The sequence below is a fragment of the Oratosquilla oratoria genome, chromosome 25, assembly GCF_046742065.1.
Source record: "Oratosquilla oratoria isolate Oo_2021 chromosome 25, ASM4674206v1, whole genome shotgun sequence".
NCBI classification, from domain to species: Eukaryota; Metazoa; Arthropoda; class Malacostraca; order Stomatopoda; family Squillidae; genus Oratosquilla; species Oratosquilla oratoria.
The window spans coordinates 19,291,963-19,314,837 of record NC_134801.1 but is presented as its reverse complement, the minus strand read 5'-3'; the positions used below and the strand labels follow the sequence as shown (position 1 = coordinate 19,314,837).

The 22,875-nt window shown below is 42.3% G+C and overlaps 1 protein-coding gene across 1 annotated transcript; it reads left to right on the top strand.

Annotated features, from left to right (window-relative positions):
- The first annotated feature begins 563 nt into the window (after positions 1 to 563).
- Positions 564 to 15,669, top strand: LOC143039037 (uncharacterized). Its single transcript, XM_076208887.1, has 3 exons — positions 564 to 598; positions 735 to 1,647; positions 15,569 to 15,669. The coding sequence occupies exons 1-3, from the start codon at positions 593 to 595 to the stop codon at positions 15,667 to 15,669; spliced, it is 1,020 nt and encodes a 339-aa protein (XP_076065002.1). The 5' UTR covers positions 564 to 592.
- Positions 15,670 to 22,875: the final 7,206 nt, after the last annotated feature.

Here is a 22,875-nt window from a genome sequence, read left to right as displayed (position 1 = left end):
CCGTGAGCTGTGCCTGTGGCCACCCATGCATGGGTAGTATACATCGTCGGATCTACACTGCCGTGCACGCCATATGACTGCGGGTCATACAGCGGTGCGGGTCTTGTGTGGATTTTCACTAAGGCGTAAGGGGGTGTGGGTCATATAACGGTGCGGGCTATGGTCCGAAAAATACTGTATATATATATATATATAATATATATATATATATATATATATATATATATATACATATATATATATATAGATATATATATATATATGTGTGTGTGTGTAATATATGTATATATATATATATATATATATATATATTTATCGGCTGAAAGAAACCTGCACAGCGAAGCTATAGCGATAATCCCATACCACACTCCTGGTCATATGGCCATTTCCCGAAGGTTGAGTGTGGTTTGAATTTTCCGCCAAAATCATCGGAAATTTAAAATTCCCGGCTCTGTGCAGGCATGCGCATTGTCGACCCCACCTCCCCCTCCCTATTCCCTCCCTTCTTACCCGGCTAGCTCGAGCCGGACGTCGCGTCACTTAGCATCGCGGAACCAGACGAGTCGGTCACTCCACAACCCACCTTCTTTTCATGCCGGTAAGTCTGGTTCCTGCTCGTGCTCGTGTGTTCTCGTAGGGAGCCCTACCTGTTCTCCTGCAGTTTTTCCCCTTCGGTGTTGTGTCCAGACACCTTTGGGACACCCCTTCTATGATTATCATTATTCTATTTTCAGACCAAACGCTTGTGTGTGGAATCCGGCTGCACAGCCAGGATCTCGTCAGACGGCCACCACGACCTCTGCTCCCGCCATGCCCCTTGTTTCTCACAAGCTGGCTTTAACCCCCTAGCCTGCGTTGTGTGCAAAGCGCGGGTTGAGGAGATTCGTGCTGCTCCTCCCAAAACCCGTTCCAAGCTAGCCGCCCTCGAACTTCTTCGGGAGGCATGGCGCAGAGCTCGGAAATTGAAATCCGCTGACGACCCCCCCCCCCTGGTGTGGGCGGATCCGGCGTTAGGCGTGGAATTGGGCCTCGTTCGCCCTCGCCATCCGTCTCCCTATGTCTCCGAGACTTCCGTTGGTGGACAACCTGGGCCTCTCGGAGTACAAGGGGACGAGTCTGATGTTACGGAGTATGGTGTCCCCGAGCGTCCTCAGGCCTCTCGGCAGCCCCATACATCCGACCATCAAGGGTCCTTAAAACCCTTACGGCTTGCTTTGTCAAGCACCCCCACGAACTCGTCTTCCTCCCTAGTTCACTCACGTGAACCCGGCAGGAAATCTCGCTCGAAAAAGAGGTCTGCCTCACCGAGGTCCAGGACGCTCAGCTTGTCCCCACCCTCCACAGCCTCTCCCCCCAACTCACCCTCCCTTCCTCGCTCTCCTTTTCCTCGCCGTAAATCCCACAAGGGCAGGGAGCCGGGGGACGAAACGAGGGGAGAGGGAACTCTGGCTGCCCAAGTGGCTGCCCTCCTTCCGTCCCTGATAGGCCCCGTCCTTGAATCGGCCCTATCACATTATCCGGCCTTTCAGACCGCGCAAATCATAACGCACCCCTCTCCAGAGCAACCTCCTATTGAACCTACGGCTCTAGCCCCCCCTCCCACTCTCCCTCCTGGTCCTTCCCTCCGCCCCTCCGTGCCGGCGACAGGTATAGGACTAGAAGGCCCCTCTCAGGAGGAACCCCCCAATCAGACGTCCGTCGGGTTGGACGGGGTGGAGGACCACTACAGTTCTTCTTTACCTTATCCTCCTACCATGACGGACTCTTGAGTTCACCCCTTCTCATGGTGTGACCTTCCCCGGTCCTGGGAGTACTCGTTTGGAGAAGATCACAAGCTAGTGGCCTGGTCTCCCGACTACTCGCTACTGGAGGGCTGGAGGAGGAGAGATGACGTTATCCTAAAGTGGGCCAACGACGCGGAGGGGGCTAAGGTTCTATATAAGATTCGACCCCTCTCCGCCCCGGCCTCCACGCCCTCCAGGATTTCCACCTCTAACACTCTGGACGCATTAGGTGCTCTCCTGGAGAACCCTCGTTTAAACCCTGATGGGCATATGTTTGTCGACAGGTCGGGGGACTCACCGGCGGTAGCACTCTCCCCAAACGCCTGGTTCCCGCAGGAGAAAGGGGAGAAAGCCTTAGACATCCCTGCTCTCGAGCGGGCCCAAGACCAACCCAAGACGGTTCCTCCTCGACGGCATATCCCTTCATCATTCCCCGTCGTCCTGCCACCACCCTTCGCGCCGGAGGGCCTGCGCGATTGCTTGTGGCACTCGGGCAGGGACCCCGCCCTCCCCCAGCAACTTAGTGAACCGGAGGCTAAGTTGCTGACGACGGAGGCCTCGACCAGACAAGACCTTGCCTCTACCATCTCGACCGTCACGGCAATGGCGATGATGAGGAACTGGCTGACGACGCTCGCCACGAGCTTTGAGGACTTCCCGCGGGAAGAATTGAGGTGAGTGGGATATTTCAATCTATAGAGGGTCCAGACCTGTCCTGGCGAGAGACGCTCGGGTAGCGTCTTCACCCAGGACGGAGCCTCTTGACTAGCGCCCGAGGACGAGGTCGTTCGGAAACGACCTCGGCTTCGCATATGTTATACGTTCTACAATTGAGCGATGTGACTTTATTACACCCTCCGGGGATCGGGATCCTTCTCGCCCTACTAATTTGATTTGCGTGTTTTCTGTATGCAGAGACACCCTGGCGGCACTCTCTACCGTGGCAGAGGGTACAGCCAACATGGCGTCATCAGCCCTACCCCCAGCAGCGAGGGCCTTCACCGCGGCTCGTCTGGCAGCTCGTCAGTCTGCAGCGCGGTCGGCCCCGGAGATAGCTCGCCGGGGCGTGGTGAGAGCAGCTCCCCTTTCCCGTGGTCTGTTCGACCAGGAAGCGACAGACCGCGTCTTCGCTACGGTCCCGACCGTCATCCAGATCCAACAACCCTCCCAACCGGAGATTCCAGGACTTCCTTCGGAGACACGCGATAGTGACCATCTCCGCTAGCACAGTTCTGGACTTCCTGTCTTGGCTAGCTGACACCACCAACAGGGCACCGGAAGGCCGACCCGGGCCATGCCCCCCACGCCCACAACATCAGAGGCCTCGCGGCATCGCTGGCGTTTCTCCGCACCCACTCTGTGGAACGGGTGCAGGACCTCGGGGGCTGGGCATCAGCAACTTCCTTCAGGACACGGTATCTCTACCACTCGATCACCCCTGTCCCATGTGTCGCCATGGGAACGGCTCCACCCCTCTTCGCAAAAGAAGGGGGGGCAAAGGGCGACCGAGGGGTAGGGGAAGGCCCAGGAACCGCTGAGCAAGATACAATATTCTACATAGAATTTATGCACTATGTGAATTGTACAATATTATTTTTATAAAAAATAAATAAATAAATGAATATATATATATATTGATATTGATATCGATATAAGTAAAAAAAAAAAAAAAAAAAACAGGTCGAAATGGACATGACTTCTCCTATTCAACTTAAGCTAATCTATAGTCATGATGGTCAAGAACTTTACCATGTTGAAATTAATTTCGACGCTCACCGTGACTCAGGTGGAAATGGACATGACTTTTCCTATTCAACTTGAGCTAATCTACAGTCATGATGGTCGAGAATTTTACCATGTTAAAATTGATTTCGACGCTCACTGTGACTTAGGTCGAAATGACCATGACTTTTCCTATTCAACTTAATTTAATCTACAGTCATGATGGTCGAGAATTTTACCATGTTAAAATTAATTTCGACGCTCACTGTGACTTAGGTCGAAATGACCATGACTTTTCCTATTCAACTTAAGCTAATCTGTAGTCATGATGGTCAAGAATTTTACCATGTTAAACTAATTCAACGCCCACTGTGACTCAGGTCGACATGAACATGACTTTTCCTATTCAACTTAATTTAATCTACAGTCATGATGGTCGAGAATTTTACCATGTTAAAATTAATTTCGACGCTCACTGTGACTTAGGTCGAAATGACCATGACTTTTCCTATTCAACTTAAGCTAATCTGTAGTCATGATGGTCAAGAATTTTACCATGTTAAACTAATTCAACGCCCACTGTGACTCAGGTCGACATGAACATGACTTTTTCTATTCAACTTAATTTAATCTACAGTCATGATGGTCGAGAATTTTACCATGTTAAAATTAATTTCGACGCTCACTGTGACTTAGGTCGAAATGACCATGACTTTTCCTATTCAACTTAAGCTAATCTGTAGTCATGATGGTCAAGAATTTTACCATGTTAAACTAATTCAACGCCCACTGTGACTCAGGTCAACATGAACATGACTTTTCCTATTCAACTTAATTTAATCTACAGTCATGATGGTCGAGAATTTTACCATGTTAAAATTAATTTCGACGCTCACTGTGACTTAGGTCGAAATGAACATGACTTTTCCTATTCAACTTAATTTAATCTACAGTCATGATGGTCCAGAATTTTACCATGTCAAAATTTATTTCAACGCTCACTGTGACTCAGTGATGTCACGGTATGATGACGTCATTGTGATAAATTGACGTCACCATGTAGTCCTATGACGTCAATTTGTGTCCCTGTGACGTCACGAGACGATCCTATGGCGCCATGATCAATCCGGTGACGTCACAGTACAATCACATGATGTCAGTAGGTATTAAACATATAGAAGTCCGCTTGTGGGTGACGAGACGTCACAAATTGCCATAGCACACTATTGGATGAAGACGCTCGCCACGGGCTTCGAGAACTTCCCGCGGGAAGACTTGGGGTGAGTTGGATACATACCGAGGGTCCAGGCCCGTCTTCGTGGGAGACGCTCAGGGAACGTCTTCACCCAGGACGAAGCCTCTTGACTAACGCCCACGGACGAGGTCGCTCGGAAACGAACTTGGCCTCGCATACTCCCTTTCGGTTTCTCGCTTACCCCGAGGATCTTCACGAAACTAGTGAGAGTGGTAGGCGTACGTTGGACGGAAGCAAGCGTCTCCACACTCATGTTCCTAGACGGCTAGTGGATGCATTTGCCCACCGGGGAGGGTGCATCGGCCGACATCTCAATGGCTCTGAGTGTGTTGGCGGACGTGGAGTTCGGGGTGGACTGGGACGGGTCTGCCCTTGCTCCCACACAGACTTTATTGGCTCGGGATTGAGTGGGACACAGTCAGCGTCCTTCGGGTGCTCCCCTGCGCCAAAAGAGCGTGCTTCTCTCACACGTCCTCCCTCCTTCGGTGGCGGGGGGGGGGGGCCTCAACTTCGCGACCCCGGCCCTTCCACTGAGCCGCTTGGGGCGCCGACGGCTGGTACGGGAGGTCGACAGGAGCATACTGCTTCTCCCGCGTGACCTGCCCGGGCCGATACCCTCAGCACTCCACAGGTTGTTGCGTCCCTGGCTTCGGTCGGGGGCCCTACGCCGGTCGCTGGAGTTTCTCCGCACCCACTCTGTGGAGCGGGTGCGGGACCTAGGGACTGGACATCGACGACTCCCTTGGGGACACGGTGTCTCTACCACTCAGTCGCCCCTGTCCCATGTGTCGCCATGGAAACGGCTCCACCCCTCTCATCTCAAAAAAGTGGAGGGGGCAAAGGGCGACCGAGGAGTGGGGAGGGGCCAGGAACCGTTGAACAGGATACAAATTTCGTATAATTTACGCATTGTGTGAACAGTGCAATGTTGTGCATGTCACATTCTTCGGCGTGGGTACTTGACGTTTCTGTCTCCCCTCTACTGAGTGATAAAATGAATAAGTCTCCCATAGGAAAGACACACGTAATAACGGTTTGATTCAGGCTTCACCTCTCCTCCCACCTGTCCTCGTCTCATGCATAGCTTCGCTGTGCAGGTTTCTTTCAGCCGATAATATTTCTTTGTCGCGGCTCGTGCCGCTTAAATTCTTCTTATCGGCTTAAGAAACCTGCACAGATTTAGGGTCCCTCCCTCCTCCCACAGGCGAAGCCTTCATTTCTCATTGAAGTGACGCGACGTCCGGCTCGAGCTAGCCGGGTAAGAAGGGAGGGAATAGGGAGGGGGAGGTGGGGTCGACAATGCGCATGCCTGCACAGAGCCGGGAATTTTAAATTTCCGATGATTTTGGCGGAAAATTCAAACCACACTCAACCTTCGGGAAATGGCCATATGACCAGGAGTGTGGTATGGGATTATCGCTATAGCTTCGCTGTGCAGGTTTCTTAAGCCGATAAGAAGAATTTAAGCGGCACGAGCCGCGACAAAGAAATAATTTATATATATATATATTTCAAGAACTGTCTAGTTTCTGCAACCGGGATTTATTGATAATGGGTGATTTCAATTTTACTGACATTGATTGGATGACCCTTGAACATGGCCATATAGGTAGTCGCTTGATTGATTTTCTTGGTGACAATTACTTAATTCAGCATGTAAAAGAGCCCACAAGATATGGAAACTTACTCGATTTATTGATCACTAGCCGCGAAAGCATGGCAACTGATGTAGAAGTCGGTGAATCTGTTGCAAATAGCGATCACAACTTAGTCAGATTCAAACTCCTAAACAATTTTAGAATAGATACTTGTGCTTCTAAAATACCCGATTTCAGTAAAGCTCAGTTCATAGAACTACGTCAGGAGCTTCAGCTTACAGATTGGGAGGCAAAATTAAACGAAAGGCCTGTAGATCAGATGTGGGAAATATTTCAAAATACGCTCACTAAGATGATTCAAACTTACATTCCTTTTAAGGACAGACGTCCCCCAAATCAGGCTCGCCCAAAGTGGCTCGACAAAGAAACTGAAAAAAGTATTGCTAAAAAGAGACAGGCTTATAAGAAATATAAGTGCTCGGGTGCATCTAATGACTATGAAAGTTATGTATCAATACAGAGAGATTTAAAAAAGACAATAAGAAAAAGAAAACGACAATACGAAATGAACATCGCTGAGAAATCCAAAGAGAATCCCAAAGAATTCTATAGTTACATTAGAGATAAAAAGGTTGTTAGGAATCACATTGGTCCACTATTATCTGCTGACGGTCAACTTGAATATTCCAAATGAAGGAATGTGTAATCTCTTAAACAATTATTTTAGCTCGGTATTCGTAAACGAAACACCTCAAAGTGAATTCCAAACTGAAACCTGTGAAAAGTCTGGGGTAAACTTACTCACTACGGTAAATATAACAAAAGAAACAATTAAAAGGTGTATAGACAAACTCAAAGTTAATAAAACACCAGGGCCTGACGGTTGGCATCCAAGAATCTTAAAGGAAATGAAAAATGATATTGTTGTTCCATTAGAAATTATTTTCAAGAAATCCATCATATCCGGAGATGTCCCAAGAGAATGGAAGCTAGCTAACGTTACTCCCATATTCAAAAAAGGTGACAAAAAGAAACCAAATAACTATAGGCCTATTAGTTTGACTTCGATCGTAGGAAAAATAATGGAAACTATCATCAGAGATGCTATCGAATATCATTTAGAAAGTAACCGTTTGATAAATGATAGCCAACATGGTTTCAGACGGAAACGTTCTTGCGTGACTAACTTACTCGAATTCTACAACACAGTTGTCTCGAATTTTGACAAAAGAAACAATATAGATTTAATATATCTAGACTTTGCAAAAGCTTTTGATACCGTCCCACACGAAAGACTTCTTACTAAATTAGCTTTGCATGGAATAAGTGGTAGCCTATTAGGTTGGACTAGTAATTGGTTGAAAGGTCGAAAACAGAGAGTTGTTTTAAATGGAAAAACTTCTGGATGGAAAAGTGTTGCAAGTGGAGTTCCTCAGGGTTCCGTTCTTGGGCCACTTCTATTCATAGTATATATAAATGATATAGACCATGGACTAAAATCTACTGTTTCCAAATTTGCTGATGATACAAAACTGTGCGGAGTGGCAAATGATCACTCAAACCAATTAGATATTCAAGAAGATTTAGATAAATTACAGCAATGGTCTGAAAAGTGGCTAATGAAATTTAACACAAGTAAATGCAAGGTAATGCACATAGGTAAAAATAACAGCAAGTACGATTACAAGTTATTTGGAAATTCGTTAACAAAAGTGGATAGTGAAAAAGATCTCGGCGTAATTATCAGTAACGACCTCAAATCATCCAAGCAGTGTATTTCAGCCTCTGAGAAAGCAAATAAGATTCTGGGATTGATTGCGTGATCTTTTGATTTCAAAAGTCCATCACTCATTAACAAGCTATATAAATCGTTAGTTCGTCCACATTTGGAATATGCTGTTTCCGTATGGTCACCGAATCTCATTAAAGACATTGACAGACTGGAAAAAGTACAACGGCGAGCCACAAAACTGATTCCAAATATCAAAAATAAATCATACGAAAATCGACTTAAGCACATGAATCTGTTTTCCCTAAAAAAGCGTAGACTCAGAGGTGACTTGATACAGGTCTTTAAGATTTTAAAGGGAATTGACAACATCAAAAGTGACCAAATTTTCACATTGAATGAGAATCAGACAAGAAACAATGGTCTCAAACTGTCCGGAAATAGATTCAATTTGGAAGTAGGTAGAAACAACTTTGCCAACCGTGTAGTTAATGAATGGAATAAACTTCCTGCACAGGTAGTGCAATGTAGTTCAGTTCGAAGCTTTAAGAATCATTTAGATAAATACCTAAGTAAGATGCTGTAATTATTATAATTTATGTTATATTATTTGTTTTTGTTTTGTTATAATTTGTCTGTCTGATTTTCATTTATTATCAGTTATATGTCAATTTACTATAATTTACTATTTACCTGTTTGTTTGTTATTCAACTATACCAATGCATTTATTTACGTATTTTAATTGTTATTTACATTGTTATAGTTTTAATTGATTATTAATATGATTTTTTTTTTTTTTTTTTTTTTTTTTTTTTTTTTTTTTTTTTTGTGCATCCGACCTAGATATGGATCAAAAGGTCTCCTGTCGGCATGCTTTGCCTTTGTAATATATATATATATATATATATATATACTTGGTTTTGTGGTGTTTTGTCGTTGCGGGGCTGATAATCAGAAGTGGGTCAAGGAGGATACGCGTACCTTGGGTCAGGTCTGGGTCAAAGAGAGAACTACGCATACCTTAAGTCAGGTCTGGGTCAAAGATAGTGATGCGCGTGCCTTGGGTCAGGTCGATTCGGGGCGACGGCCCAAAAATCAGGTCAGTACTTTGGATGAGATGTATAGCAATCTGGCAGATCTAATTATTAATGCACAAAACACATTTATCCCCCTAAAGTCAATACGAAAAAATAGTAATACTCCCAAATGGATGACGGACAGATTGAAACATGAGATCGGAATTAAAAGAGGACTTTACGTAAAAATAAAAAACGGGGAATCACACCTTAGATCAAGATATAACGAAATGGCAAAGCTGGTTAAAAGGAATACACGTTCAGCGAAACGTAATTATGAAATCAAGGTTGCCAGTCAAGCAAAATCCAACCCAAAGGGTTTCTTTCACCTCTATAGAACAAAAAATAAAGAAAGAATAGGACCAATTAAAAACGATGAAAATGTCATGATAGAATCGGAAGAAAAAATGAGTGAGGAGTTTAACAATTATTTTCTATCGGTGTTTACTAATGAGAGGTTAGATAAAGTACCTGACTGTGATCCGATTTTCAGAGGGGATGAAGAAAATAGCCTAACTAATATCAGCATTAGTAAAGAAGAAGTTATCAAGCAGATTGACAGACTTAAAGCTACAAAATCTCCGGGTCCGGACGAAATTTTTCCAAGAATGCTTAAGGAGTGTAGATTTGAAATCTGCGACCGGTTAACTGAAATATTCAATAAATCGGTAGACACTGGTTCTGTTCCAACTGCTTGGAGGCAGGCAAACGTTGTTCCTGTTTTTAAGAAGGGAGATAGATCGACCATAGGCAACTACAGGCCAATCAGTTTGACGTCGGTTATAGGAAAGATGCTTGAATCAATAATAGTAAATAGACTCAGAGAACACATTGAAGGGCATAATTTAATTCGTGATTCACAGCATGGTTTCTCCAAAGGTAAGTCATGCGTGACTAATCTTCTATCCTTTTACACTAAGGTATATAAGGCGTCAGACAACAATGAAAATTACGATGTTATTTACCTTGACTTTAGCAAAGCGTTCGACAAAGTGCCACACCAGAGACTACTAAATAAAATCAAAGCCCATGGCATAGGAGGAAAAGTGTTAGAATGGATTAGAGCTTGGATTAGTAACAGAAAACAGCGGGTCACCATAAATGGAATAAAATCTAGGTGGGGCAATGTTACTAGCGGGGTCCCCCAGGGCTCGGTTTTGGGTCCCTTATTGTTCATTATGTATATAAACGACTTAGACGATGGGTTAAATAGTGATGTTAGTAAGTTTGCGGACGACACTAAAATAGGACGCCTAATTAGGTCAGGAGAAGACGCCCAGATTCTGCAGGATGATCTTGATAAACTGTTAACATGGTCGGTGAAATGGCAAATGAACTTCAATATCTCTAAGTGTAGCGTGTTAAACGTAGGGCTACACAACCCCGAAAATAGATACAACTTAGATGACACGTTTTTAGAAAAATCTGAGTGCGAGAGGGACTTGGGAGTTCTGGTGAGTCCGGACCTTAAAACCAGGAAGCAGTGCATTAGCGCCAGAAATAAAGCAAACAGGGCATTAGGCTTCATTGCTAGGACGGTAACAAATAGAAGTGCAGAGGTAATTATTAAACTCTATCTAGCAATAGTTAGACCCATCCTGGACTATGCGGTACAGTTTTGGTCTCCGTCCTACAAAATGGACATAAATTCACTAGAATCAGTACAGAGAAGAATGACCAAAATGATACAAGGACTCGGAAATTTGCCTTACGAAGAGAGGCTTAGGCACCTAAACTTACACTCTCTGGAAAGACGCAGAGTGCGGGGTGATCTAATAGAAGTGTTCAAGTGGATCAAAGGCTATAACAAGGGTGATGCAAACAAGGTCATCATAATAAAACAACAGGGCAGGACTCGCAGTAATGGGTATAAACTGGACAAATTTAGATTTAAGAAGGTAATAGGCAAGAATTGGTTTACAAATAGGGTGGTCGATGAATGGAATAAACTTAGTAACCACGTAGTAAGCGCTGAAACTATCAGTTGTTTTAAAAAACGATTAGACAACTTTATGGATGGGGACGACAGGTGGTGATGGATACGGAGCTGCCTAGTGTAGGCCTTATGGTCTTTTGCAGTCTCCTTTATTTCTTATGTTCTTATGGTCTTGTCCCATACTTGAGTTTGCGGCGGTTTGTTGCATGCTTGGGTTTGTGGCGGTTTGTCACATGCTTGGGGGGCCTTGAGCTCTTCTACTTGTATCTTAGGTCTGTGCTCAACTTTCTGATATATAATGCCTCTGAGATAGGGAGGCGTCTATCGTTTATACGAGTACATATATCCAAAATCTCTGTGCTTTCTACTATTATGTTTCTTGTCAGGTCTATTCCATGTTCATCTTTTAAGTGGTTTTAGGGTGTTCTGATGGAAAATGGTATGAAAGGTGACGGGATAACATCATAGTCGTCATGCCAATATAGGTGGAAGGGAGGGTTCATAGTTCCCTTGGGTACATTCGAACCTGTAGTTTCAAATATACCGGAGACATATCTTCAGGTACACTGTAGGTGTAATCGTAAACGTGATGGTTTCGCTATCGATTCATGGGTTTGAATCCCACATTTCACTCCGATTCCCATCAATGGCTGTCACCTGCACTAACAGTGACTGCTCTGGCCGCAGCTACTCGCTTCCTGGCGAACGCCCCTCACTCCTTTATCGTCATAATCATTACTCCAGAAGTCTGTTCTCTTTTACGATGATAATGTTTTGGTGTGTGAAACACTCATCAATCTAATAAGACTTGGTTTTACAAAGGATTACAAAGACGGAGCATGCCGACAGGAGACCTTTTGGTCCATATCTAGGTCGGATGCGAAAAAAATCATAATAATAATAAATTAATAAAGAAAAACTATAATAGTATGAATAACAAATAAAGTACATAAGTAAAGGTATAGGTATAGTTAAATAATAAACAAACAGGTAAATAGTAGATAATAATAAATTGACATATAACTAATAATAAATGAGAATCAAACAGACAAATGATCATCAGTATGGTCCTGTAAATGTTTCAGAAAGTTCTGTCGATAATGGAAACTCTAAATATTAGTTAATATTCTGGTCTAACATCTAAGCTGAATAAATGTCTCCCTGTTCTCTGTGCTCATATATATATATATATATATATATATATATATATATATATATATATATATATATATATACAGTATATATATATATATATATATATATATATATATATATATATATATATATATGTACAACACTGAATGGGTCCCAGTGATACATTTTAACAACCGCAACATATATATATATATATATATATATATATATATATATATATATATATATATATATATATATATATATATATATATATATATATGTACAACACTGAATGGGTCCTAGTGATACATTTTAACAACTGCAACATATATATATATATATATATATATATATATATATATACATATATCCACATTTCATGGAAAATAATACTGTGATTCTTTAATATATATATGTTTGCCTCCTTTGATGAAAAATATTTGTCGGATAACCATGAGCTATAAGAAAGTACCTGCGTTTGTTCCCTTTTCTTCTTCTTCTCCTTTAAAGTATTTTGTCTTCAATGGAATAGTGTATTTACGGCTATAGGAGAGTTAGAAATACTGGTCTCTTCTGACTCCACCTTTTCCAGAAGGGGTCAATTTGATTTATTTGTTTGTAACGTTTCTTGAGAAAGTATCCTAATTGTGAGAAGGGGGATTATCTGAATCTCCATGCTGAGTGTGCAAGCTTCGATTTGAACAACTCGATTATATAATGGTAAGTAGGCGATGTGTATGTGCATAGTTGCATATTTGGACAACATTTATCTGAAACATTTCTTTCATGTTTGTAATTGTACTTGCATACGTATTTGTGAGAGCAATTTCATTAGCATATATGTAAATATATATATATATATATATATATATATATATATATATATATATATATATATATACATACATATATATGCTAACAAGAACACGGGTACGTGTGTTTACTTATACAAAGTAGACCACTTGGAAAAATGAAACTAACGAAGTAGAACGCTTTCGTATATTACATCCAGTGCAAAAAGTACTTTTTGCACTGAAGATGTAATATACGAAAGCGTTCTGCTTTGTTAGTTTCTTTTTCCAAATGGCCTACTTTGCACATACATACATACATACATACATACATATATATATATATATATATATATATATATATATATATATATATATCTTGATAGCGTATTGGTTTAAGTCATTGTAACTTTGTTACGGGTTAGCTGGGTTTGAATCCTCGGCTCATCTACGTTTCAATTTCCAACCGATGCCTCCATCGAGCGATTTTTCTGTCTCGACTGCGGTGGCATGGAATTAAAAGTGATTTGTGGTTGAAAAAAGATATTAACTGATCACTGGGAACCATTTAGTGAATATGTATGTATATATATATATATATATATATATATATATATATATATATATATATATATATATATATATACATACATATTCACTTATTTATTTTTTGCTATAATTGTTTTTTCGTATGTCCTCAGTTTGTACATTATGAGCATTTTTTGCGGTATGCACGTGCTAGTGGTTTTAGTAGTGGATACACTATCCGCTCTCGTTGAGGATGGAAATAAGTGGAGAATATTATGTGTGCCATGTGCTAATTGATTACATGATATGCAATTATCTCTTATTTCATTATCAGATTATTAATATAGCAACCGAACCTGGAAAACTTCTCTATGTTTTTTTTCCAAGGCATCGCATGCTAATGAAAGGCTTCTATGTGGAATCTTTCCAGTGTGGGGAGGTGTGGGTGGAGGTGGAGGTGAATACCATCTCAAAATTTGAATTTAAAGTGTTACCACTTTGAAAATCAAAGGTGTCTAATTTTACCGGAACTGTTTTAGTACTTACCAAAGTCAATGATATATAAAGAAATTATACAAAAACTCTTTCGTTTTTTATTTATTGCAATTTGAAATAACTGATCTTATCACCAAAACGTCTGCTTCAACCATTCTCGTAAAACCTACCCCGTGGCGCCATTTGCTTCGTAGTGATGTCAAAGACGATGTTCATTCTTCATGCATCGTCATGTGTTTGACGAATAGTGATCACGCCGAGTGATATCAAATCTAGGAATTATGAAAATGGAGAAGGAACTGCTGAGAAAAATACACGATTGGGAAGAAAAGAATAGGAGAAAAGAGGCGGAAGATAACAATATATTAATAAGTTACAGAACTCAGAAAGAAAGGCAGGAGAAGAAAGCTTATAATATCCGACCAGCAACAGTGATGTCATTGACGCACAGAACATACGTGGGGAGCAAAATAATGGGACTAGATTCTTTTACGAGTACAATAATACCAATCGCTTTTTTAAGCATTATGTAAAACAAATAAGATATATTTTTTTGGAAATTTTACTGAAGTTGTAAGATGAATAAACACAGAAAATAAAACTAGGAGAAATAGTATGTAAATAACAAATAAATTACATAGAACGAATATAACAAAACGGAAAATAAAACCAAACAAGACAGAAAATAGGGCTCTAGTATAGAAATAAATGCAAAAAAAATTCATTTACTGGAACGGAATTATATGTTTTTAGCGATACTTGTGAAGTTTTAGTTTTTATACAATGTATAAACAATTCAAAATAATGTATCTAACTTGTCGTGTAAAGAATAATTGGTTTTATCTAGTAGTAACAAATCACCATAATTAGCCTTTTTACTAGCACAATTGGGACGAGATGAAAAAATATCTGTATTACGTTGTAGAAATAATTGTTTACAAAAACCTTTGTGGCATCCAGGAGATGTAGTGTGGACGTGATGTAAGATAGCATTTTGTGTAGAAACACACTTCAAAAATATTGAATGCGTCACGTGTATTACCCTTGCATTTCTGAATGACCAATGACATTGCAGAACAGCATGCACACAGGTAAGCACTAATGATGCACCAATATGTAAATTCTTCAGAGATATTTCGGTTCAAATTGATAGCCCATAACTATGCCGTCTATCCACACATCTTGGCTGTTGTCAGAGATATTTAGGGAGTCGAGACTACTCTCAAAAGACGATGAAAAACTCTCAATATCGCTGAAGGAATTGTCTGTTTCGCTACAGGACGCTTGGGTTGATATACATTATGACGTCATCAGAAATGATATCAAGGGACGGCACTGTAAGCTGTGTTATAGAATGCAAATTAGTCAAAAAGTCCCTCAAACAATATTTTTGAGATGAGATTTAAACAGTACGGTACTTTTGAGATGAGATATTTGTTTTAAACATGATTTTCAGGATAACATAACAAAAGAAAACATACAAAGTTATACCTTGGCTTGTTGGTTACCATTTAAGGCAGTATGGAGTTTTATTCAAAGCCGGGAATTTCGACTTCTTGGGCTTTCTTCAGTGGAGTAGAGAAGGCTCAAGAGCACGAAACGCCTGATTATGAATGAAACTCCATACTCGAGCCTTAAAATTCTACTACCACCTCACCTCCATATTCTGTCAATCTTTACCCCCCCACACACACACGCACGCACGCACACACACACACAGGAAAAGCGAGCCTGATATTTTGTTTTTTATTGGAAACCAAACTCCTAGAAAATGTTGATCTACAGTTGGGAAACAATAGGTACACATGGAGAAGAGAAAGAGAAGATGAATTAGGTGGAAGGGTAATCTACATGAAAATCAGAACTTAAGATCAGAATAGAGGAGACTTCATGGTGGCATAATCATATCCCCCACAAAACAGCTAATGATAGGTCTTACTAGATTGCTTGGCTTGCGTGTTTTATTGAGTCCATACATATACGGAAAAGTAGTGATGGATGAAAATTGCGTAATCAAATCATCTTCCCCTTTCATTAATGACTTCATCTTTTTGATAAATGGATACTTACATTATTGAGGGGCTTGGTTTTCAGTTTAGTATATGTAGTATCATCAGACAATAGACCATACATCGTGGACAGATAGTCATCGTTGTTCTTCTCCTATTTTCCCTTAGATGATGTGTCTTGTTCTCTTTTCAAGAATTCTCTCATATATTTTTGTTAAAGATTTGTCAAAGAAATTCCTCTATAATTCTGACAATCTGATTTATCTTCTTTTCTTTAATGTGTAGGCATTATTAATGATTTTCCCAATCTTCTGGTATACTTCCTTTCAACCATATTTTGTTTAAAACTTATAGAACATCTCGCTAATAGACTCTACCTTCCATGATTAGTTCTATTGCAATTCAATCACGACCCAAAGATATCAAAGATTTGATTACAAAAAGACCAATGCATTCATTACGGAAGCGACTTGCAACTGAACTGTGAGCTCCCATCATTACACTACACCCATCAGCCCTAAAACCTATCATTTGTGTAACTGAGATTTCATGTTTCTCAATTTTTTTCAATAGCAAATTCCTGTGCTATCTTGGAGTCACTCAAAATATCTCTCAAGACCTCTGACAAGTGATCCATTACCTTTAAAAGGCCCATTATGTGCAGCTAGAATACTTGCCAGCTTTGTTTCTGCCATATCCACAGGATCTTTTGTGGTTTGTTTTTTCTTAAAGAAGGTTGATACTGGTACCTGCTTGTCCGTTGTACCCTTGAAATATGAAGTGGTTTTTTTTTTGCCTTTGGCATGACTTTTTAGCACTGTTATCTCTGTAGTCATAGTAACGTTACAAATTTTACACCCAGATTTATACTGTTCAGGTGTTTCCTGTAGCCACGGCTTGAAAGCAGGGTCTGTTTCCCATCCCTTCCTATATCGTTGCTGACAACGAGTCTGAGAGCCTGAAGTAGATACCTCAGCCTGTCTAGAAAGGACATATTTTCCTGCTTGAACTCACGGTAGGCCAATCAAGCTGTCCGCCCGCTAGGCCTATGTTCGCTTAGGCCCATCTTAGTTTTATTCCGTAGGATTTGTTTTGATACCGGTATAGGCCCTTAAAAATTTGTAGTAGTGTCCAAACAGGCATATTGTACTTTAACGGGTGCTTGTCCGTCCAAACTAGAGCATAAATATTTCTTTTCTTTGCGATGACAAATCAGTTTCTTTTCTTTGCAACAGACCAATTTCTTTTCTTTGCAATGAAAGTTGTTTCAACCCGTTTGAAGTGTAAGCTATTAATTTTCATTTCTAAGTTAATTTGTTAACCTTATCTATCGCCAAATCGTATCATTAGGCAAATTCTTCTGTCTCCCACAAAGTATTTTTTATCATATTTGGATTTCAAATGCGAATAAAACAGTGTAGCGAAATGTAGCGAAACGACCGAAACAATGTAGCGAAACGACCACGTATCTGGTCGTTTCGCTACATGGCCAGTTCGCTACATGGCCAGTTCGCTACCAACCATTTCGCTACACGGCCAGTTCACTACATTGTTCGGTCGTTTCGCTACATTTGGCTATTTTTTTCGGTCGTTTCGCTACACTGTTTTTTCGCATTTGAAATACGAATATGATAAAAAATACGATGTGTGCAGGTTTATAAAGTACCTGTATCCCTTTGGGCGTTTCGCTACATGACCAGTTCGCTACCAACCATTTCGCTACATTCTTCGGTCGTTTCGCTACATGGCCAGTTCGCTACATTCTTCGGTCGTTTCGCTACATTCTTCGGTCGTTTCGCTACATTATTTCGGTCGTTTCGCTACATTCTTTGGTCGTTTCGCTACACTGTTTCGGTCGTTTCGCTACATTCTTCGGTCGCTTCGCTACATTTGGCTACATTCTTTGGTCGTTTCGCTACATTCTTTCGGTCGTTTCGCTACATTCTTTGGTCGTTTCGCTACATTCTTTGGTCGTTTCGCTACACTGTTTTTTCACATTTGAGATGCGGATACGATAAAAAAAAACGCGATGTGTGCAAATTTATAAAGTAATTTTGTAGGCTACGGAAGCAGAATTTGCCTAATGAGGCAATTTGGCGATAGATGAAATTATATTTATCGGCCCTTGTTTTATTCAATCGTCAGGCAGATTATCCGGTAGATAATCATAAAACAGTGACTTATCATGCACATTACCAGAGCTGGGTGCATTCCGCTTTAGTTTGGCCGCGGTTAGCGCTCCCAAACTATTGAAGCTTAAGAGACAGGTTCATAACGAAATAAAAGTCCGGTAGGCCACATACTATACCAAATGAAATTTTCGTAGGCCACATACTATACCGGCACCTATATTGCTTTAATATTTTGGGAGCCCTAACCGCGGCCAAACTAAAGCGGAACGCACCGAGGAACGCGCCCAGATCTGGTAATGTGCATGATAAGTCACTGTTTTATAATTATCTGCCTGACGATTGCATAAAACAAGGACCGATTAAAAACAATTTTATCTATCGCCAAATCGCCTCATTAGTCAAATTCTGCTTCCGTGGCCTACAAAATTACTTTATGAATTTGCAAACATCGTATTTTTTATCATATTCGTATCTCAAATGCGATAAAAAAAAATACAGCGAAATGTAGCGAAACGACCAAAGAATGTAGCAAAACGACCGAAAGAATGTAGCGAAACGGCCGAAGAATGTAGCCAAATGTAGCGAAACGACCGAAGATTGTAGCGGTTACAGGTCGTTTCGCTACATGGCCACTTTACAAATTGTGCTTCCGTAGCCTACTAAATTACTTTATGAATTTGCACACATCGTATTTTCTATCACATTCATATCTCAAATGCGATAAAAAAAAAAAAAAAAAAAAACAGTGTAGCGAAATGTAGCGAATCAACCAAGGAATGTAGCGAAACGACCAAAAGAATGTAGCGAAACGACCGAACAACGTAACCAAATGTAGCGAAACGACCGAAGAATGTAGCAAATCGTTTGTAGCAAACTGGCCATGTAGCGAAACGTCCAATGGGTTACAGGTACTTCATAAACCTACATTGTATTTTTTTTATCACATTCGTATCTCAAATGCGAATAAAAAAAGTGTAGTGAAATGTAGCGAAACGACCGAAGAATGTAGCGAAACGACCGAAAGGATGTAGCGAAACGACCGAAGAATGTAGCGAAACGACCGAAGAAATATAGCGAAACGACCAAAGAATGTAGCGAACTGGTTGGTAGCGAACTGGCAATGTAGCGAAACGACCGAAGAATGTAGCGAAACGACCGAAGAAATGTAGCGAAACGACCAAAGAATGTAGCGAACTGGTTGGTAGCGAACTGGCAATGTAGCGAAACGACCGAAGAATGTAGCAAATCGTTAGTAGCAAACTGGCCATGTAGCGAAACGTCAAAGGGGTTACAGGTACTTTATAACCCTACACACATTGTATTTTCTATCATATTCGTATCTCAAATGCGAATAAAAACAGTGTAGTGAAATGTAGCGAAAGGACCGAAGAATGTAGCGAAACGACCGAAAGGATGTAGCGAAACGACCAAAGAATGTAGCGAAACGACCGAAGAAATGTAGCGAAACGACCAAAGAATGTAGCGAACTGGTTGGTAGCGAACTGGCAATGTAGCGAAACGACCGAAGAATGTAGCGAAACGACCGAAGAAATGTAGCGAAACGACCAAAGAATGTAGCGAACTGGTTGGTAGCGAACTGGCAATGTAGCGAAACGACCGAAGAATGTAGCGAAACGACCGAAGAATGTAGCAAATCGTTAGTAGCAAACTGGCCATGTAGCGAAACGTCAAAGGGGTTACAGGTACTTTATAAACCTACACACATTGTATTTTCTATCATATTCGTATCTCAAATGCGAATAAAAACAGTGTAGCGAAATGTAGCGAAGCGACCGAAGAATGTAGCGAAACGACCGAAAGGATGTAGCGAAACGACCAAAGAATGTAGCGAAACGACCGAAGAAATGTAGCGAAACGACCAAAGAATGTAGCGAACTGGTTGGTAGCGAACTGGCAATGTAGCGAAACGACCAGACACCCTTTCAGACGGCCAACTACGTAAGAGGGTCATCCATACCAAGCGTGACCTTGGTGACACATAGACACGAGTAACTACTTAAACACACACCTAGTAGGAGAATGAGATTTGTATGTAGAAGTGCAGACATTCGGAAACATGCCGATGTCACACGCACGTAACCGCGCCCAGAGCGCGGAGTTGCTAGGTAGATTTGTAGATAACTTAGGTTAACACTTGGTGACTTCTTCGCCCTGCGAGGCGAAAGACACACGCCCTGTCGGCGCCCACGCCGACAGCTTCCCTTAAGCCTTCCCACGCTCAGCACGCGCCACTGTGTGTCAGTTACTGAATAAAGTAGTTACTTAGTAACCTACTCTTTCACTGTGCCCCCCCCCCCTGCATAGTCAGGAGTCTGCCTTGAGGATTCGTCCTTTTCCACTCCACAGGGAGTCACCCCACCTTCCAGGAGACATTGATGAGTACCAGTGCTGCCAGCTCTCCAGGTGGCCCCAGTTGCCTCACGAAGGAGTAAGATATCCGTCGCTATCCGAAGCAACATCCTTGCTCGCATTACGAGCCCGTCAAAATTCCTCGAGTATAAAGGGACAGTCCGTCGGGGTAATCGTGGCTATGACAGCGTGGACCACATATTCTAAACTCTGTCGGAGGAGGTGCTGTTCCTGCCTGACAGGTAGGGGGAGTCGGGCATAAGAGGAGCTGTCCGCAAATTGCTGCGCCAAGAGCTCCGCCTATTGCTTGGGCTGCGGGTGAGTGTGGGAGGGGGACTGCATCTGTTGCCAACCGCAGCTTCCTCCAGAGGGTGCTAGCAGTAGTTTGGACAGAGAAAGTGGCACACCATTCCAGCCACTTTTTTATCCGGACCATGTGGGTGACCGCCCTCGCACTCCTGATGGCAGAGCGTAGGAGGGCTCATACCTCGAGTGATGGGTGGCGCCACAGAAATCTACGGAAACAGTGATTCAGTGATTTTGCTCCCGTATGATATCGTTGTAGTACCACCGGTCAGCATGCCGGTTTATGTTTGGCTTCGTTTTGGGAACAGTTCGTTCCGTAGCGGCCTGGACGGCGGCGACAAAGTCCCACTATAGATCGTCTATGTCCTGTGCGGGGATGTAGGACTGGTACCAGCGGTCTAGTTCCTCCTAAGAAAAAAGGGTCCAATTGACTTTCCTTGTATTCCAGCGTCGAGGTGATGGTGGTGGGGGTGGGGTGGAGAGGGAGAAAGTCCACGGGTAAAGTCGTGACTAGAGCAAAATGGTCGTTAATGAACTGCGGGTCCACCATCCAGTGAGCACGATAAGTCATGCACGTGGAGAGCATAGTGAGGTCCTGGCGCCCTCCCAAGATGCGAGTAGCTTTTGTAACATAAGGTTACTGGACTGGTGATGTAGGGAATAATTGAAACTCGGTGTGGCTTGGTGTTTTATTGATGGATCCTTGTGCAGTGGCATAAGACTGGAATGGCGCGGGTCCCCCTCACATGGGGAACCGACCGCGAAGGCCTAGCGGCGAGCTACTGAACAGACGGCTGACTGAATGGAATATCAGAACGGTACTGAGTGAGTAGGCTGAGTGGCTTGCTCGCTCGGGGCAGGCGGTATATAAACCCAGGGCCGATCTGACGCCTTGACCAGACGCGACCTAATTCGGTTGACCCATCTTAACCTTCGAGCGGCGAGTCAGGTCAGACTACCACCCAACTCCTTGTGCATCAACTTGCACCTACCATACCGGTGAATGTGGACACCACACTTTCCCTGAGTTCAATGAGGTGATCTCAGGTACCTCTCCCAGAAGCGCTGCTAGGATGTGCTTAGTAGTACTGGGTCGTTGGAGGGAGCGGAAGATAGGGGTGTGTGCATTAAAGTCTCCAGCAATGAATGTGGATTCGTGGGCGGCTAGGGAGAGCATCTCCCCAGGTGACAGGTCACCATCTTGAAGACGATATATGTTATACAAAAGTAGGGTGCCCCCGGCAAGGGTGATTCTGGTAGCCAAGGCATTTACTCGTTAACCACAAGGCATGGTGATGTTATTTACCTTGAATTTAGCAAAGCGTTCGACAAGGTGCCTCACCAGAGACTACTAAATAAAATCAAAGCCCATGGCATAGGACGAAAAGTGTTAGAATGGATTAGAGCTTGGATTAGTAACAGAAAACAGCGGGTCACCATAAATGGAATAAAATCTAGGTGGGGCAATGTTACTAGCGGGGTCCCCCAGGGCTCGGTTTTGGGTCCCTTGTTGTTCATTATGTACATAAATGACTTAGACGATGGGATAAATAGTGATGTTAGTAAGTTTGCGGACGACACTAAAATAGGACGTCTAATTGAGTCAGGAGACGACGCAGAGATTCTGCAGGATGATCTTGATAAATTGTTAACATGGTCGGAGAAATGGCAAATGAACTTCAATATCTCTAAGTGTAGCGTGTTAAACGTAGGGCTACACAACCCCAAAAATAGATACATCTTAGATAACACGTTTTTAGAAAAATCTGAGTGCGAGAGGGACTTGGGAGTTCTGGTGAGTCCGGACCTTAAAACCAGGAAGCAGTGCATTAGCGCCAGAAATAAAGCTAATAGAGCATTAGGCTTCATTGCTAGGACGGTAACGAATAGAAGTGCAGAGGTAATTATTAAACTCTATCTAGCGATAGTTAGACCCATCCTTGACTATGCGGTACAGTTTTGGTCTCCGTCCTACAGAATGGACATAAATTCACTAGAATCAGTAC